Source organism: Clytia hemisphaerica, unplaced genomic scaffold, assembly GCF_902728285.1.
Source record: "Clytia hemisphaerica strain Z4C2 unplaced genomic scaffold, Clytia hemisphaerica genome assembly, whole genome shotgun sequence".
NCBI classification, from domain to species: domain Eukaryota; kingdom Metazoa; phylum Cnidaria; class Hydrozoa; order Leptothecata; family Clytiidae; genus Clytia; species Clytia hemisphaerica.
The window spans coordinates 497,184-523,645 of record NW_027104271.1 but is presented as its reverse complement, the minus strand read 5'-3'; the positions used below and the strand labels follow the sequence as shown (position 1 = coordinate 523,645).

The 26,462-nt window shown below is 34.4% G+C and overlaps 1 protein-coding gene across 2 annotated transcripts in view; it reads right to left on the bottom strand.

Annotated features, from left to right (window-relative positions):
• LOC136816688 (cilia- and flagella-associated protein 74-like) overlaps window positions 1-26,462 on the bottom strand; it is an 88,504-nt gene that overhangs the window by 26,787 nt on the left and 35,255 nt on the right. The window contains exons 20-27 of one of the 2 annotated variants that reach the window (XM_067073015.1): window positions 18,955-19,037; window positions 18,602-18,629; window positions 17,832-17,861; window positions 17,007-17,056; window positions 15,188-15,367; window positions 14,704-14,768; window positions 11,877-12,093; window positions 10,695-10,868 (exon numbers count right to left, since the gene is read on the bottom strand). In XM_067073015.1, coding sequence (XP_066929116.1) covers window positions 10,695-10,868; window positions 11,877-12,093; window positions 14,704-14,768; window positions 15,188-15,367; window positions 17,007-17,056; window positions 17,832-17,861; window positions 18,602-18,629; window positions 18,955-19,037 — 827 coding nt within the window. The remainder of the gene's footprint in view (window positions 1-10,694; window positions 10,869-11,876; window positions 12,094-14,703; window positions 14,769-15,187; window positions 15,368-17,006; window positions 17,057-17,831; window positions 17,862-18,601; window positions 18,630-18,954; window positions 19,038-26,462) is intronic. The other variant, XM_067073016.1, reaches the window with a different exon arrangement.

Below are 26,462 nucleotides of genomic sequence, written 5' to 3'. Positions count from 1 at the left end.
CTCGGCCATGTTTTGAGCATTGCGAATACGCATCTTTCTGCAAAAAATCAGAAAAAAATAAAAATGAAAATTCGAGAAAATATCAAAAAACCGATTTTTCCGACATATTTCCGGCATTTTCGGCCGGAAAATTTTTTTTTTCGAAAATCGGGCTCTGTCACATTTTAGGTATTGTCATATTGCATCAGTGTGCAAAATTTCATAAACAAATATAAAGTACAGCTCGAGAAATTCAAGAAATACTGTCTTTCCGGCGAAAATAGGTTGTTCCGGCGACTTTTAAATTAGTTCCGGCTTCAAAAATCAATTTTATTGAAAATTGAAACATGCTTAATGGTGGGCATTGCTATTAATAATGTTTTTGAATGAAAAAATAACCAATTATATGGAAAAAGTCCAATGAAAATCCAGAAAAACGGCGATTTCCGGCATATTTCCGGCATTTTCGGCCGGAAAATATTTTTCTCAAGAGTCGGACTAGGTCATGTTTTGGGCATTGTTAATACGATTCTTTGAGCAAAAAATCAGAATAAACTAATGATAAAATCTCAAGAAAATGCCAAAAAAACAGTTTTTCCGGCATATTTGCGGCATTTTCGGCAGGAATTGAATTTTTTTTCGAAAATCGGGCTCTGTCACAATTTAGGTATTGACATTTTGCATCAGTGTGCAAAATTTCATGAAAAAATATAAAGTACAGCTCAAGAAATTCAAGAAAAACCGTTTTTCCGGCGAAAATCGGCTGTTCCGGCGATTTTTAGAAAGTTCCGGCTTCAAAAATCAATTTTATTGAAAATTGAAACATGCTTAATGGTGGGCATTGCTATAAATAATGTTTTTGAATGAAAAAAACAACCAATTATATGGAAAAAGTCCAATGAAAATCCAGAAAAACGGCGATTTCCGGCATATTTCCGGCATTTCCGGCCGGAAAAAATTTTTTCTCAAAAATCGGACTCGGCCAAGTTTTGGGCATTGCTAACACGCATCTTTGTGCAAAAAATCAGAAAAAACTAATGATGAAATCTTGAGAAAATGCCAAAAAACCGGGTTTTCCGGCATATTTCCGGCATTTTCGGCCGGAAATGATTTTTTTTCGAAAATCGGGCTCCGTCACATTTTGGCCATTGCCATTTTGCATCTTTGTGCAAAAAATCAGAAAAAACTAATGAGCCAATCTCGAGAAAAGCTGGTAACAGACGAACGAACGAACGAACGAACGAACGAACAGACAGAGGTTAATTCATAGGACCTCCACCGGGGCACCCGGAGGTAGGTCCAAAAATGAAATTAAAATAACCTATCTACGTTGGGGTTCTAGGAAAATTGCCCCCGAGAAAATTGCCCCCCGGAAAACTGCCCCCGGAAAATTGCCCCCCGGAAAATTGCCCCCTAGGAAAACTGCCCCCTAGGAAAATTGCCCCCCAGAAAATTGCCCCCCAGAAAATTGCCCCCTAGGAAAATTGCCCCCCGGAAAATTGCCCCCCCCCCGCCATCTTTTTTTCCACTTTTTTATAAAATCCAATGAAACTTCAAATGGCCATTGTAGCTGTAAAATTAAGTAGTTTTGAATTACTCTTAGGGTACCTAGTAAACGGGGGTCAGCGGGGGTGGATTGGAAAAAAGGCTAAAACAGCATAATCCGTACAAAAAAGAAGTTTCAGATTCCGAAAAATTGATAAGCGGAGGAGGGGTTGGATCAACAATGTCCTGGGTAGAAAATTTTCGAAAAATAGATTATTTTGGTGGGAACTTTTTTGGGGGAATACTGTAATTAATTTTTTAACTGTGGTTGGAATTAATTTTAGCGAATGACAGCGCAAATCTGTTCTATTTCATCTTATTTTGAGCAACTTTGTTGAATTTCAGGGGTTATTTAGCCAAGAAAACTGAAATTTTAATTTTGGTGGGAACTTATTTTGGCGAGTTAGTAAAAATTAGTTCCCTTAGCTTAAGATAGCACGGATAGGGCGCTTAGGGTTAAGAAATGGGGAAAGATTTTTTTGAAAGTGATTTTATTACTCGACTATCTTTCTCCACCTCATACAAAACTTGTAAAAGTCGTTTTTGAGGCGTCTTTTTTCTTTAAGAAAAAACTAAAAACTAAAACATGCAAAGCAGATCAATGGTCAGCGTGAGGAATATAGTAAGAATAAAGTTATCCATTCCATATGACCAAGAAATTTTGTAAAACCATAAAGAAAATACTTGAATAGCGAAAGAAATACAGTATAAAACACATTGAAATTGACTATCGCTAAACAGAGAAAACGCTTTCTCTGTATTCCATGGTTAAACCACATTATTCCTTATAAAAAGCGTCAACTTAATGAAAATTACGGCTGCAACCTGCAACCGTTGGACCAAAATATAGCCCCAAAATATTCTAGATCTCTTAATCCGTTAAGACGCGATCACGTAAAATTGCGTAATCCAAAATCTCCCGAATGTTGAAAATTGAGTTAGATTTAGTTTCGAAAAATGGAAAAATAGGGGGCAATTTTCCGGGGGGCAATTTCCTAGGGGGCAATTTTCTGGGGGGCAATTTTCTGGGGGGCAATTTTCCTAGGGGGCAATTTTCCGGGGGGCCGTTTTCCGGGGGGCAATTTTCCGGGGGGCAGTTTTCCGGGGGGCAGTTTTCTCGGGGGCAATTTTCCTGACACCCTACGTTGGAGCACTAAAAGATAACACCGCAAAAATCCGAACAAGAAATGATGTCAAAAACATCAAAAACATACTCCATGCCAAGATGCAATATGTTTTAAAACAAATACAAGTTCACAGTATTCAGGGAAAACAATCACAAATTCAAAGTGTCTTTAGTCAGGAAAACAATCCACAAGTTTCAAAAGTTTAGAAAATCCACAAAACCTCTGACCTCATGAATGCAAGAACCAAGCATTAAAGACTTTGTTTTGGGGTCACTGGGTAATATAACTTGTTCCAGAGGTGTTGTCCATATAAGATATGAGAGTTTGTATTCCAAATCAAATATTTCTCGTACTGCCCATCTTTCTCATCAATTCTTCAACTTGAACCAGTTTCACATCTCAATAGAATGTTAATACCATTTTGCCAATCATTTAATGTCCAAAGTTATGGGGATGTAGTGTTTTCTTCATGTCAAACAAATGTCTCTAAAATCTTTATGTAGGTTGGTTTAGTTTTGTGGGCAAGGTAAACCATGGATATCTTTGTAATCAGTGATGAAAAGCTCTTGAAATTACTGATGACTGCAGTTGAAGTGTTAGCCTCACATTTCATGTAATTATTGGTCGCCAATTAGATGAAAATTGTATATTTCTTGTTCGTCAGAAAAGAATGATAACTTTTAAAAAGCCAAGAGGGAATTCTCGTCCATCTTGTATTTTGATCTGAAGATAGCTCAATTATTCGTGTCTTGATTACTCGAAAACGTGAGCGTAACATCAAGGTAAGTCCGTGCAATTTTGTCTGAATAACTAAGGCAAATGAAAACAAAAACGAACTGCGCGTTGTGGTGGCAGATTTCCACTTTAACCCGCTTTCCTTATCTGAAAAGATAATCATCCATTGACGCTTTATTCAAAACAAAAATCATAAAAAAGAAATTAGTTTATACCTAAACTAATTACTGTCCTTTCAAAGAGACAAATACCTCATAATTAAATTCAACAATAGTGTTCAGCCCCTTTGAACTACAGTCAACTCTGGCTTATTAGAACTTCGAATATTTAAATTTTTCTATAATTTCGAACTTGTTTCCAGTGTCCGTCAAGGAGAAACCCTCTTTAAAATGCTTTCTATAACTTGAATCTCTCTGTTATTCGATCAAATAAGATTCCCTGTTCAAGTTCGAATTAGCGAAAGTAACCTGTATAAAGGAGGGAGAATGTTGATTTAGCATCAAGCTTAGAGATTGATCTTGTAAATGTAAGATTTCAGGTGGATAACAGAGAAAACCGTTTCGGAGCGTTATTATTCTTCAAATTACAGATAGTTCTGGAGAAAAATCTTATTGAAGTGTTCCTTATCAGTTCAAGAGTGCTCTTTTTAAAGAACATTTTGAAGATTCAAACACATCAAAACCTCGAAAAACATTGTATAAGAACATATCTCTATTAGGTTGACGAAGCCTTTAACCCTTTAAGTGCCGATGTCGTATATATACGACATGGGCTATATAGGAGGGCGAAGCCCTCCTGTAATGCCCAGTTTGAGTTAGAAATCGTTATTTTTGGTCGAACTCGTAGGAATTAGATTGTCATTTATGGTCAAGCAAAAAAAAATTCAAAAGTGAGTCTTTCCAGCGAAATTTTAAGCAAAAAAGTCAAAAAAATGCAAAAAATTGACAAAAATTCACTTTTTTGAGATTCTGACCGTTTTTTGACTATTTTTGGTCAACGAGTGATCCAAGAACCTCCAAATTTGGCCCTGTTTTACTTTATTCTGTCTTCTAGTGAATTGATTTGAAATTTTACAACTGGGCACCTTTTCATCAGTTCAGTCAGGTCCGCGCAGCGGGCCTGACTGCTTTAATTCCCTAACCTACCCCCCTCCCTTGGCCGCCGCCCACCACGCCCTTCCTAAATCGGGCGGCGCCGAAGGCGCCCAAAAGAAAGAAGAGACTCTAAGCTATCCAACGAGCTATATACGAGCTTCTAATTCCTTCTAGATCAGGAGATATAAGCCCTTAAAGTTTGAACTAGCGATTTTTTAAAAAAAACTTAGAAAAAAGGACCCTGGCACTCAAAGGGTTAAACACATCAAAACCTCAAAAAACATTTTATAAGAACATATCTCTGGTAGGTTGACGAAGATTTTAAACACATCAAAACCTTGAAAAAATATTGTATAAGAACATATCTCTGGTAGGTTAACGAAGATTCAAACACATCAAAACCTCGAAAAACATTTTATACGAACATATCTCTGGTAGGTTGACGAAGATTTTAAACACATCAAAACCTCGAAAAACATTTTATACGAACATATCTCTGGTAGGTTGACGAAGCCTTTAAACACGTCAAAACCTCAAAAAACATTTTATACGAACATATCTCTGGTAGGTTGACGAAGATTTTAAACACATCAAAACCTCAAAAAACATTGTATAAGAACATATCTCTATTAGGTTGACGAAGCCTTTAAACACATCAAAACCTCAAAAAACATTTTATAAGAACATATCTCTGGTAGGTTGACGAAGATTTTAAACACATCAAAACCTTGAAAAAATATTGTATAAGAACATATCTCTGGTAGGTTAACGAAGATTCAAACACATCAAAACCTCGAAAAACATTGTATAAGAACATATCTCTATTAGGTTGACGAAGCCTTTAAACACATCAAAACCTCAAAAAACATTTTATAAGAACATATCTCTGGTAGGTTGACGAAGATTTTAAACACATCAAAACCTTGAAAAAATATTGTATAAGAACATATCTCTGGTAGGTTAACGAAGATTCAAACACATCAAAACCTCGAAAAACATTTTATACGAACATATCTCTGGTAGGTTGACGAAGATTTTAAACACATCAAAACCTCGAAAAACATTTTATACGAACATATCTCTGGTAGGTTGACGAAGCCTTTAAACACGTCAAAACCTCAAAAAACATTTTATACGAACATATCTCTGGTAGGTTGACGAAGATTTTAAACACATCAAAACCTCAAAAAGCATTTTATACGAACATATCTCTGGTAGGTTGACGAAGCCTTTAAACACATCAAAACCTCAAGAAACATTTAATAAGAACATATCTCTAGTAGGTTGACGAAGCCTTTAAACACATCAAAACCTTGAAAAAACATTTCATACGAACATATCTCTGGTAGGTTAACGAAGATTTTAAACACGTCAAAACCTCAAAAAATATTTTATAAGAACATATCTCTGGTAGGTTGACGAAGCCTTTAAACACATCAAAACCTCGAAAAACATTTTATAAGAACATATCTCTGGTAGATTGACGAAGCCTTTAAACACGTCAAAACCTCAAGAAACATTTAATAAGAACATATCTCTAGTAGGTTGACGAAGATTTTAAACACATCAAAACCTCAAAAAACATTTTATAAGAACATATATCTGGTAGGTTGACGAAGCCTTTAAACACATCAAAACCTCGAAAAACATTTTATACGAACATATCTCTGGTAGGTTGACGAAGATTTTAAACACATCAAAACCTCAAAAAGCATTTTATACGAACATATCTCTGGTAGGTTGACGAAGCCTTTAAACACATCAAAACCTCAAGAAACATTTAATAAGAACATATCTCTAGTAGGTTGACGAAGCCTTTAAACACATCAAAACCTTGAAAAAACATTTCATACGAACATATCTCTGGTAGGTTAACGAAGATTTTAAACACGTCAAAACCTCAAAAAATATTTTATAAGAACATATCTCTGGTAGGTTGACGAAGCCTTTAAACACATCAAAACCTCGAAAAACATTTTATAAGAACATATCTCTGGTAGATTGACGAAGCCTTTAAACACGTCAAAACCTCAAGAAACATTTAATAAGAACATATCTCTAGTAGGTTGACGAAGCCTTTAAACACATCAAAACCTTGAAAAAACATTTTATACGAACATATCTCTGGTAGGTTGACGAAGATTTTAAACACATCAAAACCTCGAAAAACATTTTATACGAACATATCTCTGGTAGGTTGACAAAGATTTTAAACACATCAAAACCGCAAAAAACATTTTATAAGAACCTATCTCTGGTAGGTTGACGAAGCCTTTAAACACGTCAAAACCTCAAAAAACATTTTATAAGAACATATCTCTGGTAGGTTGACGAAGCCTTTAAACACGTTAAAACCTCAAAAAACATATTATAAGAACATATCTCTGGTAGGTTGACGAAGCCTTTAAACACATCAAAACCTCAAAAAACATTTTATAAGAACATATCTCTGGTAGGTTGACGAAGCCTTTAAACACGTCAAAACCTCAAAAAACATATTATAAGAACATATCTCTGGTAGGTTGACGAAGCCTTTAAACACATCAAAACCTCAAAAAATATTTTATAAGAACATATCTCTGGTAGGTTGACGAAGCCTTTAAACACGTCAAAACCTTAAAAAACATTGTATAAGAACATATCTCTGGTAGGTTGACGAAGACTTTAAACACGTCAAAACCTCAAAAACATTTTATAAGAACATATCTCTAGTAGGTTGACAAAGCCTTTAAACACGTCAAAACCTCAAAAAACATTTTATAAGAACATATCTCTGGTAGGTTGACGAGGCCTTTAAACAGGTCAAAACCTCAAAAAACATTTTATAAGAACATATCTCTGGTAGGTTGACGAAGCCTTTAAACACGTCAAAACCTCAAAAACATTTTATAAGAACATATCTCTAGTAGGTTGACGAAGCCTTTAAACACATCAAAACCTTGAAAAAACATTTTATACGAACATATCTGTGGTAGGTTGACGAAGATTTTAAACACATCAAAACCTCGAAAAACATTTTATAAGAACATATCTCAGGTAGGTTGACGAAGCCTTTAAACAGGTCAAAACCTCAAAAAACATTTTATAAGAACATATCTCTGGTAGGTTGACGAAGACTTTAAACACGTCAAAACCTCAAAAACATTTTATAAGAACATATCTCTGGTAGGTTGACGAGGCCTTTAAACAGGTCAAAACCTCAAAAAACATTTTATAAGAACATATCTCTGGTAGGTTGACGAAGCCTTTAAACACGTCAAAACCTCAAAAACATTTTATAAGGAGCATATCTCTGGTAGGTTGACGAAGCCTTTAAACACATCAAAACCTCAAAAAACATTTTATAAGAACATATCTCTGGTAGGTTGACGAAGCCTTTAAACACGTCAAAACCTCAAAAAACATATTATAAGAACATATCTCTGGTAGGTTGACGAAGCCTTTAAACACATCAAAACCTCAAAAAATATTTTATAAGAACATATCTCTGGTAGGTTGACGAAGCCTTTAAACACGTCAAAACCTTAAAAAACATTGTATAAGAACATATCTCTGGTAGGTTGACGAAGCCTTTAAACACGTCAAAACCTCAAAAAACATATTATAAGAACATATCTCTGGTAGGTTGACGAAGCCTTTAAACACATCAAAACCTCAAAAAATATTTTATAAGAACATATCTCTGGTAGGTTGACGAAGCCTTTAAACACGTCAAAACCTTAAAAAACATTGTATAAGAACATATCTCTGGTAGGTTGACGAAGACTTTAAACACGTCAAAACCTCAAAAACATTTTATAAGAACATATCTCTAGTAGGTTGACAAAGCCTTTAAACACGTCAAAACCTCAAAAAACATTTTATAAGAACATATCTCTGGTAGGTTGACGAGGCCTTTAAACAGGTCAAAACCTCAAAAAACATTTTATAAGAACATATCTCTGGTAGGTTGACGAAGCCTTTAAACACGTCAAAACCTCAAAAACATTTTATAAGAACATATCTCTAGTAGGTTGACGAAGCCTTTAAACACATCAAAACCTTGAAAAAACATTTTATACGAACATATCTGTGGTAGGTTGACGAAGATTTTAAACACATCAAAACCTCGAAAAACATTTTATAAGAACATATCTCAGGTAGGTTGACGAAGCCTTTAAACAGGTCAAAACCTCAAAAAACATTTTATAAGAACATATCTCTGGTAGGTTGACGAAGACTTTAAACACGTCAAAACCTCAAAAACATTTTATAAGAACATATCTCTAGTAGGTTGACGAAGCCTTTAAACACGTCAAAACCTCAAAAAACATTTTATAAGAACATATCTCTGGTAGGTTGACGAGGCCTTTAAACAGGTCAAAACCTCAAAAAACATTTTATAAGAACATATCTCTGGTAGGTTGACGAAGCCTTTAAACACGTCAAAACCTCAAAAACATTTTATAAGGAGCATATCTCTGGTAGGTTGACGAAGCCTTTAAACACATCAAAACCTTGAAAAAACATTTTATACGAACATATTTCTGGTAGGTTGACGAAGATTTTAAACACATCAAAACCTCGAAAAACATTTTATAAGAACATATCTCTGGTAGGTTGACGAAGCCTTTAAACACATCAAAACAAAAAACATTTTATGAGAACATTACTCTGGTAGGTTGACAAAGCCTTTAAACACGTCAAAACCTCAAGAAACATTGAATAAGAACATATCTCTAGTAGGTTGACGAAGCCCTTTAAACACATCAAAACCTTGAAAAAACATTTTATACGAACATATCTCTGGTAGGTTGACGAAGCCTTTAAACACATCAAAACCTTGAAAAAACATTTTATACGAACATATCTCTGGTAGGTTAACGAAGATTTTAAACACGTCAAAACCTCAAAAAATATTTTATAAGAACATATCTCTGGTAGGTTGACGAAGCCTTTAAACACATCAAAACCTCGAAAAACATTTTATAAGAACATATCTCTGGTAGATTGACGAAGCCTTTAAACACGTTAAAACCTCAAGAAACATTTAATAAGAACATATCTCTAGTAGGTTGACGAAGCCTTTAAACACATCAAAACCTTGAAAAAACATTTTATACGAACATATCTCTGGTAGGTTGACGAAGATTTTAAACACATCAAAACCTCGAAAAACATTTTATACGAACATATCTCTGGTAGGTTGACGAAGCCTTTAAACACGTCAAAATCTCAAAAAATATTTTATAAGAACATATCTCTGGTAGGTTGACGAAGCCTTTAAACACATCAAAACAAAAAACATTTTATGAGAACATTACTCTGGTAGGTTGACAAAGCCTTTAAACACGTCAAAACCTCAAGAAACATTTAATAAGGACATATCTCTAGTAGGTTGACGAAGCCCTTTAAACACATCAAAACCTTGAAAAAACATTTTATACGAACATATCTCTGGTAGGTTGACGAAGCCTTTAAACACATCAAAACCTCAAAAAACATTTTATAAGAACATATCTCTGGTAGGTTGACGAAGCCTTTAAACACGTCAAAACCTCAAAAAATATATTATAAGAACATATCTCTGGTAGGTTGACGAAGCCTTCAAACACATCAAAACCTCAAAAAATATTTTATAAGAACATATCTCTGGTAGGTTGACGAAGCCTTTAAACACGTCAAAACCTTAAAAAACATTGTATAAGAACATATCTCTGGTAGGTTGACGAAGCCTTTAAACACGTCAAAACCTCAAAAAAGATTTCATAAGAACATATCTCTGTTAGGTTGACGAAGCCTTTAAACACATCAAAACCTTAAAAAACATTTTATAAGAACATATATCTGGTAGGTTGACGAAGCCTTTAAACACATCAAAACCTCAAAAAACATTTTATAAGAGCATATCTCTGGTAGGTTGACGAAGCCTTTAAACACATCAAAACCTCAAAAAAGATTTCATAAGAACATATCTCTGTTAGGTTGACGAAGCCTTTAAACACATCAAAACCTCAAAAAAGATTTCATAAGAACATATCTCTGTTAGGTTGACGAAGCCTTTAAACACATCAAAACCTTAAAAAACATTTTATAAGAACATATATCTGATAGGTTGACGAAGCCTTTAAACACATCAAAACCTCAAAAAACATTTTATAAGAACATATCTCTGGTAGGTTGACGAAGACTTTAAACACATCAAAACCTCAAAAAACATTTTATAAGAACATACCTCTGGTAGGTTGACGAAGCCATATTGTTGTGGTAAAACCGATTTGTTCGATAATTGAATACTGTGGTGGACCGTCTCGTACACACTGCAGTGTCCGAAATTGATCTCGTCACTGGCGAATTCAAAATCGGACGAAGTCACACGAGCTTTGACAACAAACGGTACCGGTTGAGTCTGTAGAGAAAAATTGTAAAGTTCAAAATATATTGGAAATTTGGGTATTTGGGTATACGTTTCTCGGAACTTAAAGTTCGGGCGAGGATTGCAATTTCAGTACCTCCACTTTATTTAATTGTGAATATTTTGATTATGGTGGATTGTGGCCAATATTCTCTGCTTTATTATCCTGAGAACTTAAGCAGGGAATTCCCATATTTATCAAATATTATGACTTTGACTGCAACACACTATGACTCAAATGCAAATGATAAAATCGCGAAAGGCAAATTCACAATAATGATTATTCATATCTTTGACTTAGGTAAATAAAGAGGGCGAGAATCTAATAACGCCAAAGACAAAATAATGTCCTAATGTTTTTCAATGATATTACCTACCATGTTAATTGGCGTTACTAAAATGACAAGTCATTTTTGTACAATGGGCTATTCCAAAAAAATTTGTTACCCACTATGCTGAGCTCTTTTTTTAAAAAGGTGACCCCCTTGGATTTTTTCCCCATTTCTTTAGGCCACCCTGGATTTTCGACCTAGTTATACTGACCACCCTGGATTTTTTATTTTCCAGACCACCCTGGACGTCACACCTCCTCAACATAGGGGGTACAGACTATTTCTGGATTAGCCCAATACACAAACACGAATCACCGCAAAACAATGGAAAAGGTTCTCCAGTATTCGGCTCAATGCACTCTTTTTGTATAAGAATCAGTTGTTGTTGAGATTGTACTTATTTTTTTAGCACTTTTAGCCTAATATTGTTCTCATCTTTTTCTTATTTCTAGGGCAAAATTGAGGTTATTGTAGGCTTTCTATCTATTTTGCTTAGATTGCTTGAAATTTAGCAATTTCAAACTCAGTATTTTTCTAAAATCGTTCGTACTTTTCAACGATTTCGAGCTTCATAGTTCTTATAAAGAAAGTGTATTCGGCCTCGGGGGAACTTTCTCAACCCCTGTTGCGAGAAAGTGAAAGAGTTTAAGTATCAAAATTAACTTCTCACCTGATCTGCTACGATAATAGTAATTGGGATTTCAACTACTCCGTCCGGATCTTTAATGAAAGACGTCGCATCATTTGTTAACGTTTTACGTGGTAGGAATTTCAATTGAGCTGAGAATTGGGATTCTGCTTGAACGTAAGCCGTGCGTGGTAAAATGTCCAAATGGTTACGAAATTCTTTTGGGATTTCAAACCGTATTCGTAAAGCCGCTGTTGCCCTAGAAAGTGAGAGAAATGGAATGCCGAGTCGTAAAATTTATTGACAGTGAGTTGACGGTAATCTTTGCTTTTGAGAATGAAAGAATTAATTTCTACACACCCATGATGATTCAAACACTCAAATGTTTAACTTAGTCTATTTAAAAAGCACTTGTACGTATTCCAATCAATGAATTACAAAAAATGATCACTAATTCCATGAAATAGTACAAAGATAACCGAGTTTTTGGGAAATAATACAAAATATTTAATATTGTATGTAATTTGAGCAATCTTCTAATATTTTCGGAAAGGGTTACAGCAACAAGATACTATATAAAGGGAAAAATCCATTTCAGTTCCAAGGGGGTAAGATTTAAAATATGTTGGTATTCCATAGGGATATACAAAAATCTATCAACAATAACTAGAATTTCATGGGGGATGATTTTTAAAACTTCTAACACTTGAAAGTCCCTGGAATTGTCATTCATTAAAGGTTTGGCCTTCTTAACTTGATTTATATAGTTTTCTTTCTGGAAAAGTTTATTAGATAATTGGGGTATGAGGTTCGGACGAAAAGCTCTTTATCGAAACGTCCTCACTCTAGGGATGGGTAGGATATAACTGAGTCCATGGTTAATAAAGGTCAGTGAGTCCCCCCCCCCACCACAGTAAAAGATTACGTCATCAAAACAAGAAGAATGAGCGGGGGATATAACAGTAACGTATCATAACTTGAAATAAAAATAATATCATTGATATGTTAAAAAAAATAATGAAAAAGAATCATTTGAAGTTAGTAGTGATAGGATGTTTTTCTTTTAATGAAAAAAAGAACTAAAGCGAGTCTTTAATTTACACCATTATATTAGGTTAAAGGACAAGTAACGAAATCTTTTCATCGCTGTTTTTAACCAAGTTTGCGATTATTTTCGATATTTCGAAACAAAAATTAAATAATTCAAGTGAAGTGGTGTGTGTGGGGAAAAATAGTATTGAAACAAAAATAGTTATTTGAAGAGGCCATTGCTTAATATTAATGTTACAGGAGAAAATAGATAAGCATTAACATTGATTTTTGGATGAGAAAAAAACCTGACGCAAACAACTGCTCTACTGTCCGTAGAGAGAAAAGGTAGTTCACAATAAAGCAATAAAAATAATAGTGTATAAACAAAGAGACGTTCTGAAAAAGCGAGAAAGTGGCAGCAAGCAGAACATCACCAGGCATCAGAGAGAAACAGTAAAGACTAATGTAAGGGAAACTGAAGTCGAGGAAAAACTCTCAAAAATCAATTACAAAACCAGTTCAACCGTTTTAAAGGTCAATAAATCCTTCAATCTCAACAACCATATACCAACCGGCCGAGATGAATGCAACCTCGGTGTTCAGTAGCCGAGACCTGTTAACATCTGACGAAGCATTAGCATTGCAGATCACTGGTATTATCATCTTAATCATCAATATTTGTCTTAGTTCACTGACTCTATTCATCATCATCATCACCAGACAACGTACATCAACCACGTCCAATCGTATCATGTTTTATTTGAATGTGACAGATCTGGCAACCGCTGGTTACCGTTTCCTTACCATCCTCTTAGTCTTCGATTACCAGAAAACTTTCTTCAACGTTCAGTTCGAGATTGGAGTTCAATTTATCACATGTCAAGTAGCTTATTTCTCGGCATACATCGTCCTGTTATTAGCGTTAGACCGTTATTTACACGTACGCTACCTAACCGAAATCCACTCCAAATTTACTAATCGCAAGGTAGATATTTTAGCTTCAGGGGCGTTCATTATAAGCGCCCTCTTTGCAACCGCCCTGACTATTGAAACAATATGGAAGAGGTTCGGTGCACTTCGTTTCTTACGCTATGTAATAAACATCGTACTCTTGATTCTAACAATTGTTTTCTACTTTTTGACAATGTATACTATGAAACAATACAAACGAAAAGCCATACACAAAAAGAACCTTCAGAAACTTAATAAGACTGTTACAATGGCGTCTTCATTATGTATGTTTTCAATCGCCCTTTTCTACGCCCCAATCTGTATATTATTAACCTTGAGAGCTCTCCTAGATAATAATATTTGGAAAAGATACCATTTTGAGTTGTATTTTCACATCACCATCATGTTCGCCCAGCTGAACACTATTTTCAATGCTACAATGTACTTGGTGGTTAATCGAAAAGCAAAGAAGGCTATCCTGGCATTGTTTAATAGAGAGAAGTGGGAAGTCAACTGAGGACGGGCAGTGTTAGAACACGGTACAAGACAAATACTAACTTTAATACAGTGGTGGGGTTTTTTTATTTTTGTTAACTAAAAAATTGTAAGATGTTTTGAAATTTTGAAAGCACTTTTTCGAGTTATCCACAGAATCCCAGTTAATTCCCTCTGGATAACTGAAAAAATAAAGAGAGAAATACTGTAATATGTCTGATTATGTTCTGTTCTGCCCCTTTCTGACAACAAGAAGTAACCCACATTTTTAGGAATTTTAATAACTCGAACACGCAAGGAAAAACTTAAACTTTTGCACGAGGTGTTCTTTATCATTACTTTAACATTATCTTCATCAAGTAAATCATTACTTGAAATTTAATTCACATACCTATTACTAACAACAATAGCATCTTGGTATAATCGGTCGAACATGCAGATTCTCAAATCGATAACCTAAAAAAAGAAAATTTTAGCATCAGTCAATAAAATTCTTGCGGTGAACCCAAGCTTCAATAAAACAGATTCGAATCAGTTCTCTTTTGTCGAAAGTGACTAATAATTTTTGAAAGAGCAGACAAAAGGCCAAACTGTAACCATAAAAATACATCTATCAAATCTTAACGACGCGGTCAGCTTTTGAGGCGACTGGTAATGCAAATAGAAGGAAAATTCTTATCAACGACGGTATCAATAATTTGTTTTAGTTGTAGCCTAAAAATACAAATCTTCCTTGTAAATTCATAACCAGTCCCCTAGCACCACTAAGTGCTGGTAATGAATGTAAACTAACCATTAAATTGTACGAAGAGCAATTATATTATCTTGCTAAAAAAAATCATTCTATTTTATATCTCAAAATCTTCAAAACAAACCTCTCGCTCAACCCATATTGGTAGATCAATAGCCGTTCCTTTAGCTTTGATATAAATGTCTGAAAGTGTTTCGTCGCTGAATTTGATACAAAAGTTATTGGTAACACTGCTAGCTTTGATAGGTGAGAAAATGACATCCAATTGAACGAACGAGAAAGCTGGCACCGTCCCCGTATTAACCTGGAATATAAAAGAATGTCCTTGGATAATAAATCTCCGGGGATCGAACCAACAACCCATGGAGTGTAAGGTGAATGCTCTCCCGACTGAGCTACCCGACCACAAATAATATCGTTGAATAGTATCGTATGTCAAAGTCCACCTACCCTTCGTTGTACAAGGTATTTGATAGAAAGAGACTTAATGAAATAAGTTTTCATCCAATGTGGACAGAAGTTCATGAAGTTGTCAAAAATAAACAGTGCTTAGTATTCTAGATGTTAAAGGTTTTGTTTTCAAAAAAGAGTGATATCGTTTGCTTACTCAACAATTTTGATTTACAAGCTTTTTGATATTGAATTGACACGGCTGCGGAGCAAGATTGGTCAGAAAGAGGAAAAGAAAAACCTTTTTTGCTTATATCAGCATGATATAACAATAGGCAGACACTGTCCTGATATGAAATATGTGTCTGATATGAAACGGGAACATTTATGTAAAAATAAAACCTTTAACTATACATTCTGATAAATAACGAGATTGCTCACGAGAATTTTTAACCCGCGTGAGCAAACCCGCACTTGTCAATCATTTTTTAGACCTGTCAATCATTTTTCAGCTGCTTTTCTTTTCACTTGTGGTTCTGAATAAAAGTGATAATAATAAAAAAAGACGAAAGTCGATTTTTATGCATTTTTTTTTAGTTGTTTTAGTTGTTTAGTTTTGGAATACTGGATTTTCAAGAGAAGGGGAAGTCACGACTCTTGACTCTTGACTCTCCACCCGCTAAACCAACCTGATCTATTTTGCCTATTTTGAAATACTGTACTTGAGTCAAACTGCACTGAGGTGACACCACTTAGAAAATTTTTGTTTCTTAAAAGAATAACGGGAATTTTCAAAAATATCAATAAGAGCTCATTAAACCAGAAAAAGTTTGGTCAATGCGTAAACGTGAACAATGATAAAAACTATGATATCTTTATTTGCCATGACCTGTATAATTTTATTTACCCTGTCAAGGTATTAATTTCTTAAACAAATGATTTTAGATCATTTCCAACATGCGGGTTGACAATTCTCAGGGGATTTACAGGACTCACAGGACTCCAGAGGACTCTTTAGTGGGACTGCTGCAAACGGGCTGTAAACAACCCTGCTATCTGCTGCTATTGCCTGTAAAATTAGAATTTCAATCTGGGGGACACTCTCCAATCTCCTTAAAGTCTCAAAAGACTGAGGAGAGGAGCTTTTTCTTGCATACAGTACCAACCATATAGACAGCAGCAGACAAAATTCACAGAGCGTACACGCGCGGGCGATTAATCACGATCGCGCGGAATGCGGGTCAAAAAATTCCCGTGAGCAATCTCGTTATTTATCAAAAAGTTTAACTATATGTATACAGTAAGCGAACTAGGTAAAATGGTAATTAAAGGTCTTATTTTTACATAAGTGTTCTCGTTTCATATCAGGAAAGTGTCTCCCTATTGTTACATTGTACTGAATAAACAAAAAATTGTTCTTTTCCTCTTTTTGACCAATCATGCTCCACATCCGTGTCAATTTAATGTGAAAAGGCTTGACGAGTGAGCAAACGATATCGCTCTTATTTAAAAACAAAACCTTTAAATAATAAAAACTATAAAATGAAATATACTTTTCCGATTCGCATGATATTTTCTTCGTCCTCTTCGTCATCATTGTTGTCTAGGCAACCAAAAAAAAACTTCAAAGAATTGATTAAGACTACACCAAAAAATATCCCGGCGTACATACACTACCTTCATGCAGACCCGGTAGGATTTTTTCAGCCAGTGGGGATAAAAATAACTAACTGATACTCGATGGGGATTTTCATATTTTTTATGAATGGGGATTTCAATTTTTTTGTTTTCTAGTCAGAAAATTCAGTAGGAATGGGAAAAAGTAAATATTTTGCAGTGAGGATTGGTTTATTTGATTATTTTCAGTGGGGAAAAAAATTGGGGGATAATTTTCCACCAGGGACGATATTTTGGTCAATTTTCAGTGGGAAGGGGTTCCAGTGGGTCTGTGAGAAGGGGGTGTACCTTCTTTCCAGACTTTCCAGTTATCAAGATTCAGGTATAGAGACACACAAATCAAAGATTTTACACCATTTTCCTAAGAAATAGGGTGTTTTTGAGTCCAAAGCCTCAAAATGTTCTTAACTTGTTCTTAACATTTTAGCCAGCGAAGCCTTAAAATATTCGCAAAATGTTCAAAATAAGAACATGTTAAGAACATTTTTAGGCTTAAAACTCAAAAGTTAAGAACATCTGAAAGGCTTCAAAAATATTGAATGTTCTTAAAAAACGTGTGTTTATCTAAACGTATTTTAAGTATAGAACGCGCCGTTGGCAATTACAAAAAAAATCTCCGATTGAGAAAGGAAGCATCGCGCTGCTGGTCATGACAAAAGAAATTCTTGGGAGCCCACGATAGATATCTTGAAAAGGCTTACCGTTATCGTTGGTAGAGATTACCCGTGGCGCTAAAACGGTAAAAACAATTATAAACTTGTATCAACATCAAATTGCAGAGAATATGTAGTAGGTGATAGTTTCAACTTTAGTGACTACTTTTCTCTTGTAATGACTACTTAAAAAAAAATTGAAAGCACTTATTAAAATTTTTTTTGAACACGAAAACTATTTTCAGTTGAGCTACAGTTGAGCTAGGCAGCACGCATCCCCTCTGATATGATTTGATATAGTGGATGCGTATCGTCTAAAATATTTCTGTCCCAACTTCCTACAGTTGAGCTAAAGTCGCAAAATGTTTATTTATGTGTTTGTTTGCTTGTTTGTTCGTTTGGTTGTCTGCTTTTGCTTCAAATTTTGGGGAAGCGTAGAAGGTGGAATAAACCTATCAACCCCTAACGTCGCGTTCGGCTTTTAAAGAGACTAAGGAATTTGTTTTCAGTGCATGGCACTTTTTGAGCCTGTAAAACATCTATTATTCTACCTTGCTACGCTTTCGTTAAAAGTTGCAAACAAAAACAGACAAACACACAACTGAAGTTGTGAGAAAAATAGGTTTTAGATCCAAAAAAATTGTTTTCGGATTTCAATAAAGATTTCGAGCTTTTTAAAAAATATTTCGGGTTTTTATAAAAAATATTTCGGATTGTTTAAATAGGTTCCTTAAAAAGGATTCCCGGTTTCCATAAAAAAGGCATGTTAGCGATATGAGTAAATACCCCTGAGACTTGATAAAAATACGTAAGGTTACCTGCTATTTGTAAAATAGTTCCAGAATTCTAAACGAAATAAGAAATGAAGATTGATTTTATTAGATAAGAAACCACAGGCATGTCTTGAATGTCCATGGAGGAGTAGTAGCTGGAAGGAATATTCTTCAGTGATATCGTAAAAAATAATGAGGCCCCTAGGAAGCAAAAAATCGGAAAGCACCAAGGATAAATCGTTGAAAAGAAAGGGGGCCGATTTCTTAAAAGGAAAGGGTTGTTGTGGTGAGGAAAACAGAATGGCATAATTATAGTTATAAATATTATCATACAGGACATCCCTTTCTCACAGCCCCGGTACGATTTTTCGATGTTCTTACTACATAAAAAGACTCACCACATGTTCATTAAGATTGTGATTATCCAAAGAAACTTCTTGGACTTCCTCATTCATGGTATCGTCTTCATCGTGTACTGCTGCTATCAATGAGAAATAAAATAAGTTGCATGCTGATTGGACCTTTCCACTGACCTTTATAAAAAAAAGCCATAGTCGCCATCTTTGATCGGAGTTTTTAGAAAAGTGGTACCCTAATGGTATTCATGATATTCATGACGTAATGTTTTCTACGGAAAGACCCCGGTCTTTGGCAAAGTAGTGGCAAACTTTTGTCTAGTTTAAAAGTTGCCACTAATGGCAAAAACCGGGGTCTTTCCGTAGAAAACATTACGTCATGAATATCATGAATTCGATGTAGGTCAATTTATAATTCAACAAAATTTACAATGAAAGGATAATCAGTCCTGTCTGGATCCCTCTGTCCCTTGCCTATATATATGTTCGAATGCGGAATCAGGGAGCTTCAAATGCTTTCTTGAAGAAGCAAGTTGTCAAATGTTTTTCAAGGTTTCCGGACTGTTTTAGGAAGTATGGGAAAACAGTCGAAGAATTTTTATATATTTTCAAATTGTAAATCTTTTTTTATCATTATTATTATGTCTGAGGAATGAGCATCGGAGTTATTCGTTTTCTGCTTTTCTTTTTCCCCGTGCGGTCGTCCCGTCGCGGCACGCCGAATCGAGTTCTCGTCCAACTTCTGATTATGTGTTTGACAGTTTTTTGTGTTTTTTTTTTCAATTTTTATGTGATTTTTTCAATTTTTGTGTGAGATGTTGTTTGCTACAAATGTTTGTTTCACCTGTAGTATATGTGGGATAGTTGTTAAAGTGTGTCTTTTTGCCCCTTTATACTGTATTTTGTTGCAGTGTCTGTTTGTTGTTCGTTATTTGTTTAGAAGCTGCTGGTCGGTTCCTTTTTCTGTTATGTTTTCTGAAGGCGACTGAGTATGATATTTCATACTTCAGCCCTGAATACTAATGTATCAACTACTAACGAACAAAACTTGATTTACAAGCGGGAATAAATAATCAAACGACGTTTGATAGCTTGAATGGTCAACTTGATTTTTTTATGATGAATCATACAGATGAACCCATAGCCTGCGACCGGGTGAGAAAAACTTTTTTTTTTCACCCGGCCGGTTTCCGGAAACACTACATTTTATTTTCGTCTTACGTTGAGAAATTGGTTTGTTTTGCTCGCTTTTTGATCATGTGATTAAATCTTAAACCAATCCCAAGAGGAGTATATGGTAACGTGATCAAAAACGTGATCATTTTTATCTTTTGATACTAACAAAGGAAAAAGATAACAAAAAGTTAAAACAATAAGCTTCCAGACCAGGGTTTTTCATACGGACTATTGTCAGAAGTTTTTGCAGTTCAATGTTTCTCCACTATAACTTTTCTTCTATCATCTTCATTTGGATTAGGTTTTTCTTTCACATACCACTATCTAAATTCCCTTTGACTTTTTGCTAAATTTCCGACTGTTTCTGAATGATTTAAAATCAAAAAATTAAAAAATTCCAAAAAAAATCGTAAATATAAATACATAATTAACAAAAATACTCTTCACTTTTTTCGTCTTTATCAGTTTGAGTTATTTATATATCAATACTTTTCTTTTTCTACAATGACAGATAATACATATCTTCACTATATATAACTTAAAATAATATAAATGTATTTGGCTTCTTGTTCACATGAACTGCTTTATCCCAATTATCTCGTACAACTTTAAAATATGCCTGAGAACTGAAGAATAGTTTTGGCTCAATGTATCATCTGTCATGCAGCGAAACTGACGTGCTTCTCGCGCGGGCCACGCAAATTCTGACCATAGTCGAAAGATTGATTTTAGTATTTGAACATAAAAGTTATGGTTTGGGTTCTTTAACACTTCTAACACTCTAACAAAAAATTGCCTTTATAAATTGCTTTTTAATCAAATCCCTTAAGAGTAATTAAGAATTTCATTGCAAGAATGAAGCTATGAACTTTAAAAAGACGTCAATAATATGTTGCATTACCTTCTTTTATAAAAAGTGCTGGGTAATTATAACCTTTTTGTTTCGAAGTTTTTTCATACTGTCCACAAAGAATTGAACTGTTTTAAATTTTTCGGAACAATGTTCTAAATTAATGCATCAAAAGTTATGGCTGTTTTTCTATGAAAAATTGGGATGAAAAATTGGTCAAAAAGCACTATTTTCAAGATTTTGAGACAAATAAGCTTTTAGAAAAATTTTCCGAAAATCTTTTTTTAGTTCGGTAAAAGATACACCATCTACTGCAAAAAATTTTTCGAAATGTTTTTCCTTCGCCGAAAACAAGCTCTTCAAAGTTGAAATACTCTTCTTCGCAAAAGTCTTCATTTTCTTCTTCATCAAATTATTTCTTTGCGATTCTTAAATTTTCAGACTCAAGGATAAAAAATCAATTTTATTGAAAATTGAAACATGCTTGATGGTGGGCATTGCTATCAATAATGTTTTTGAACGAAAAAACAACCAATTATAACTTATAAGGAAAAAGTCCAATGAAAATCCAGACAAACGTCGATTTCCGGCATATTTCCGGCCAAAAATCTTTCTCAAAAATCGGACTCGGCCATGTTTTGGGCATTGTTAATACGCATCTTTGAGCAAAAAATCAGAAAAAACTAATTATAAATTCTCGAGAAAATGCCAAAAAAACAGTTTTTCCGGCATATTTCCGACATTTTCGGCCGGAAATTTTTTTTTTCGAAAATCGGGCTCCATTTTGCATCTTTGTGCCAAAAATCAGAAAAAACTAATGAGCCAATCCTGAAAAAAGCTGGTAACAGACGGACGAAAGGGCGGACGGACATCGGTTAATTTGTACTACCTACTCCGAGGTAGGTCCAAAAATTCACTATGGTCAGAGCCCTTAAGTGGCCCTTAGCGGCTTCAAGTCGAATTTACGGTTTACCGTATTAGGCGAGACCAAATTAATTTATTGAAACAATAATATTCAATTTGCAAAGCAGGAAAATGGACTTTTTGAAAGTCTTTTGCATATAAATATCTTTTAATTGAAAAAATTGAAAATTTGTAAATTCATCCAAGTTACTTGAATCAGAGATTTGGGAAAAGAGGATAAGAAACGCCGCTGCCGCTCGCTGTTTTCCTATTCTTTCCCTTTGAATTCGGCACCCTTTGAAGAAGCAAGGCTGTAGAATAGTTGAGCAAGAAGGAAGGCCGAAACAAAATGGCGTTACGTACAGGTTAACCAATGTTCAAGAAAAAAGTCCTTGAATAAAGCTTTCCAGTGAGTTCTTTGTGAAAAAGAGACTGGGGTGTGAATCTTTGATCTTCTGGGGGTTTCCCCTGAGAAAATCGAGGAAAATCATTCTATATTCTGGGAGTAAAGATGGCGGACATGAGGCATGCTTGAAATTTTGAAAAATTGGGACCAATTTCTTTCTGGCTTGTATTGCTCTGAATGAATTTTTTGTGTTGCAGACATAATTTTTATGGGTAGTAGGAAGGTTGATTGTGCCCACCTATGCCTTAGTTTTCCTGGGCACTCTCTAAAACTTATCGGCATTTTGATTTAAGATGGGCAAAATCGATTGATAATTTTTTTTTTTTTTCAACTTTTAGATGAAAAAAAATAGTGTAATCTTAGAAAAACTTCCTCCATGGTAATGGACTTGAGATTCAGTAAGTATAATTTCCTCTGTGGTACTTTTAGCTTTATCTAGGGAAAACATTGACTTTTGGGTTGGAAATTTAAAGTTTCGGCTAACAAAAACATTGTAAAGTTCAAATAACTTCGACATGTTATATTTATAAAGTCTGACTATTGATGGGCCGTGATTTTGACCGGTCAGTGGATTGACTCACAAGGCTTGGACAACTTTGCAGCCAAAACATAATTTCATCGGTGGACTTTACAGTCTGTGTTAGGGTAATTCATACAGATTATTGCTTATACAAAAACAAAAAAGCCCTCTAGTTTTACAGTAGATTTTCATTTTATATATTTTCAGGGCTAGTTATCGTCATTTTCTCTATGAAATACTGTTTATAACAACACTACCCAGAAAAACCATTCCACAGAAAGTTAAGTATGGGCCATCCAAGCACTGGTGCAATGAAGCAAAGATTGACTCAGGATGGCTCAACATTTTTGCATTTTGACCGTCACGTTAAGGCATGGCAAAGTCTGCTAAAAAATGAAATTAAACCTGCAGAAACTATATTACGTGCATTATTTAGCTTGACCAAAACAGAATGGAATAATATAAATATATGCAGAGGATGTTAATATTTTGCAAATGTTTTCTGGACAACCGTGGTTATGAACAGTTGAACCTGGTTGAGCACCGCCTACATATCCTTTGAAATTGGACATATACTTGGAAAATGTTCTCTGGAAAAAGTGGATTTCCATATACGTATTATATAAATTTGATCAGTCTGGAGAATTTTTATCGAATCTGTATTTATTTGGATGTTTGTTTTGTATCCAGGTTGTCCCTGGAAAGATGGTCCAAACAAGTCATCAGAGCCAGGAAACATGTGGGCCAAAATTACCAAATGTAAACAAACTAGGAGACCCCAAAAGTGCTTCTATTTAAATTCTACAGTTCTACTTGAACACATATTTTCACTTGTTGTTATGTAACAAGTTTTTCTGAGCACAGGCTGATATTATTTTTCCAACATTTTTTCCAAATGTAAATGTATTTAATTTTTTAGCAATGAGTTACACATCTGTTGAATTTAGTCCTCTATGGAGCAATGATATAATTTTCTAGTCCAGCTTTCAAGTTATACAATCCGAATCAATGTACTAATTAAAAATCAGTTGGAAAGTTTTAGTCTTTTTTTATAGTCTTCTCAATTTTATTTCAATGGAAAGTCATGAGTGATATTGATTTTTTTTCATGCAATACATCTTTATTTTCCCAGGTGTTATAAATGAAGGTGAATCATAAAAAACCCTTTTGGGTTTAATCTTTTTTAGAAAAATTTCAAACCATTTTTAGCAGCATTTAAAAATTAAAAGAGTTGCATAAATGTTTTCTACTATACTGTTTTATTTGCTAGATAGATATTTCATTATATCAAGGGAAATCCCTAGATGGAGCTGTTTTGTATAACTATTGTATTTTTTCAATAATGTTTTTGGATTATTTTATGCTTTATTGTTTCGAGTTCATATAAAGCTCTTAAAAGAAAGATTTCATGATATTTGTGATCTTCTAGCATTGATATCATGAATTATCATCACTTCTTTTTTTCTTTCTTTCTTTTGAGCTCTATTTTTGTCCTGTTTTCAATTTGTTCTAATACCCAACATCACTACCCGGCTGAAGAGGCCTCCATGATATTGTTTCTTAGAAACTCTAGTCCAAGAAATAACCAAAAATTATCCTAGTTTTACAAGCTTATCATTTTTGGTTTTATAATGTGAATTTCAATTCTTTTAGCCACAGTATGTATAAATTGATTCGATCATTCTATAAAGAAAATATTTTGGTCAAAGCTGGTAAATTCTTCCCTTCAAGCACAACGACGAAGGCTTGAGAAACACTGCGTTCAAATTGAAAAGTGCTTATAAAAAATATCAAAATCCGCGATTTAAAAAAAATATTATTTCACTTTCGATATCAATCACGGCTGCCATTTTTTGTTTGTACTTCTAGTCTTGTGCGCATAATGAATCAAGCGCTCTGATTGGTCCAGAATAAAAACAATCGATCGGCCGCAGACATTTCAATAGAAACAAAAGATTCTACAGCCTAGCTTCAAATAGATGAATAGCGCATTTCTTATCCTCTTTTCCCAAATCTCTGCTTGAATCATCATTCATGAATTTAAAATAACACGATGAAATGGCACGAATATACTTTAGTCTAAGACGAGTTTCATCTAAGAGGAACAAACGTGAAGACGGGAACTTTTTGACTCTAACCACCGCGAAACGTATTACGTTTTGTAATATACAAACTATGTTATATCATAATAATATATTATACGGACGATAGCATCGTCTACACGAAAGTTCATTGATAAAGAAGAAAAAGTCTACTGCTTCAAAACGTCACAATTTCTTTTTAGATCTTGACCATCCGACCCTATTTATTTTTACCATACCGACCGACCGACCGTCCAATCATATTTTCTGAAGGTCCAATAGAACAATAATTTGTATAAAATTAGATTTGTCACCTTTCTTCGAATAAATGCCCCTTCTAAGAGGAACGCTTAATTGAAACGAGTTGCTGTAAGGAAGTATAATATGCAGGAAAACTTAGATATTTTGATAATTGTATTTTTTTTTAGCTTTTGATCCGATTTTGACCAGTTTTCTACATCCCTATCTATAAAATGATAGCCGTACGTGTGTGAAACCTTTCTCTGAAGGATTTGATTTTCGCTAGCAATTTTAGATTCCGTAAATCTTTTTCCGGGGGATAGGTTTGAAATTTGCATCAACATTTTTAAGCGTTAACACAGACGGTATTTGTAATTCTTTCCCTGATTAATGTGCATGACTTTTATGGATTTTAACAATAGGCTTCTGAAAACTTACGCATTACTCCACCTTGAAATTTGAGTGATCCGTCATCTTTCTAAATTTGTGGTATTTTAAAGACTTTCAGAAGCGCCTCTACTATCTCTCTAAACTATGTTATAGCTTCTACATCCCTATCTATAAAATGATAGCCGTACGTGCCTGAAGCCTTTCTCCGAAGGGTTTTGATTTTCGCTAGCGATTTAAACTGCCTATTTTATTCAAAATACGAATAGACATAACCCCCTGTTGAAGATAATGAACATGGCACAAAATTAATTGCAAAATAGAGAAAATATAACATCACACCATGTACTTTAGACGTACAAACTTTCACCAGCAAAAGCTTTCGTGAGGTCGAAAAATCGCGAAATCTACGACATTTACTTTCGCGAATTTAACAAAAAAAAACTTTTAGCGAGTATAAACTTTCGCGAATGAGATATATTTTTAGTAGAAAATTCAAGTTTTCGGTGCATAAAACTAGTGCTTTGATCGTTCAAATATATTCAAACCACAATTGATGGACAAATTTTATCATTGTTATCATCAAAGAGGAAAATTTGAGTAAATTTCCTTTTCAGATTTTTTTTCGCGAGCATAAACTTTCGCGAATTACCCTCTCAAGAATTTTCAAAGACATTTACTTTTGCGGAAAGGGCTAAGTTTCTGCTCGCAAAATTTTGTACGCCTAAAGTACATATTATCAGTCATCAATGTACAATGAATTCTACGATAAAAGATACTTGAATTTTGCAGACAGAATTCTTTTTTGATTCTAATGACCACAAATTTAATTTAATAATTTAATAATAATGTAGGTATTGTGGTTATACGGTTACACGGTTATATTCCAAAATATTTCCATACAGGGGGGTGGACGAACCTTTTCAAGTCATAAAAAATTTCTGAGAAACGTGTGGATACCCCCTGGAAAATAGCAAAGTTTGCAAA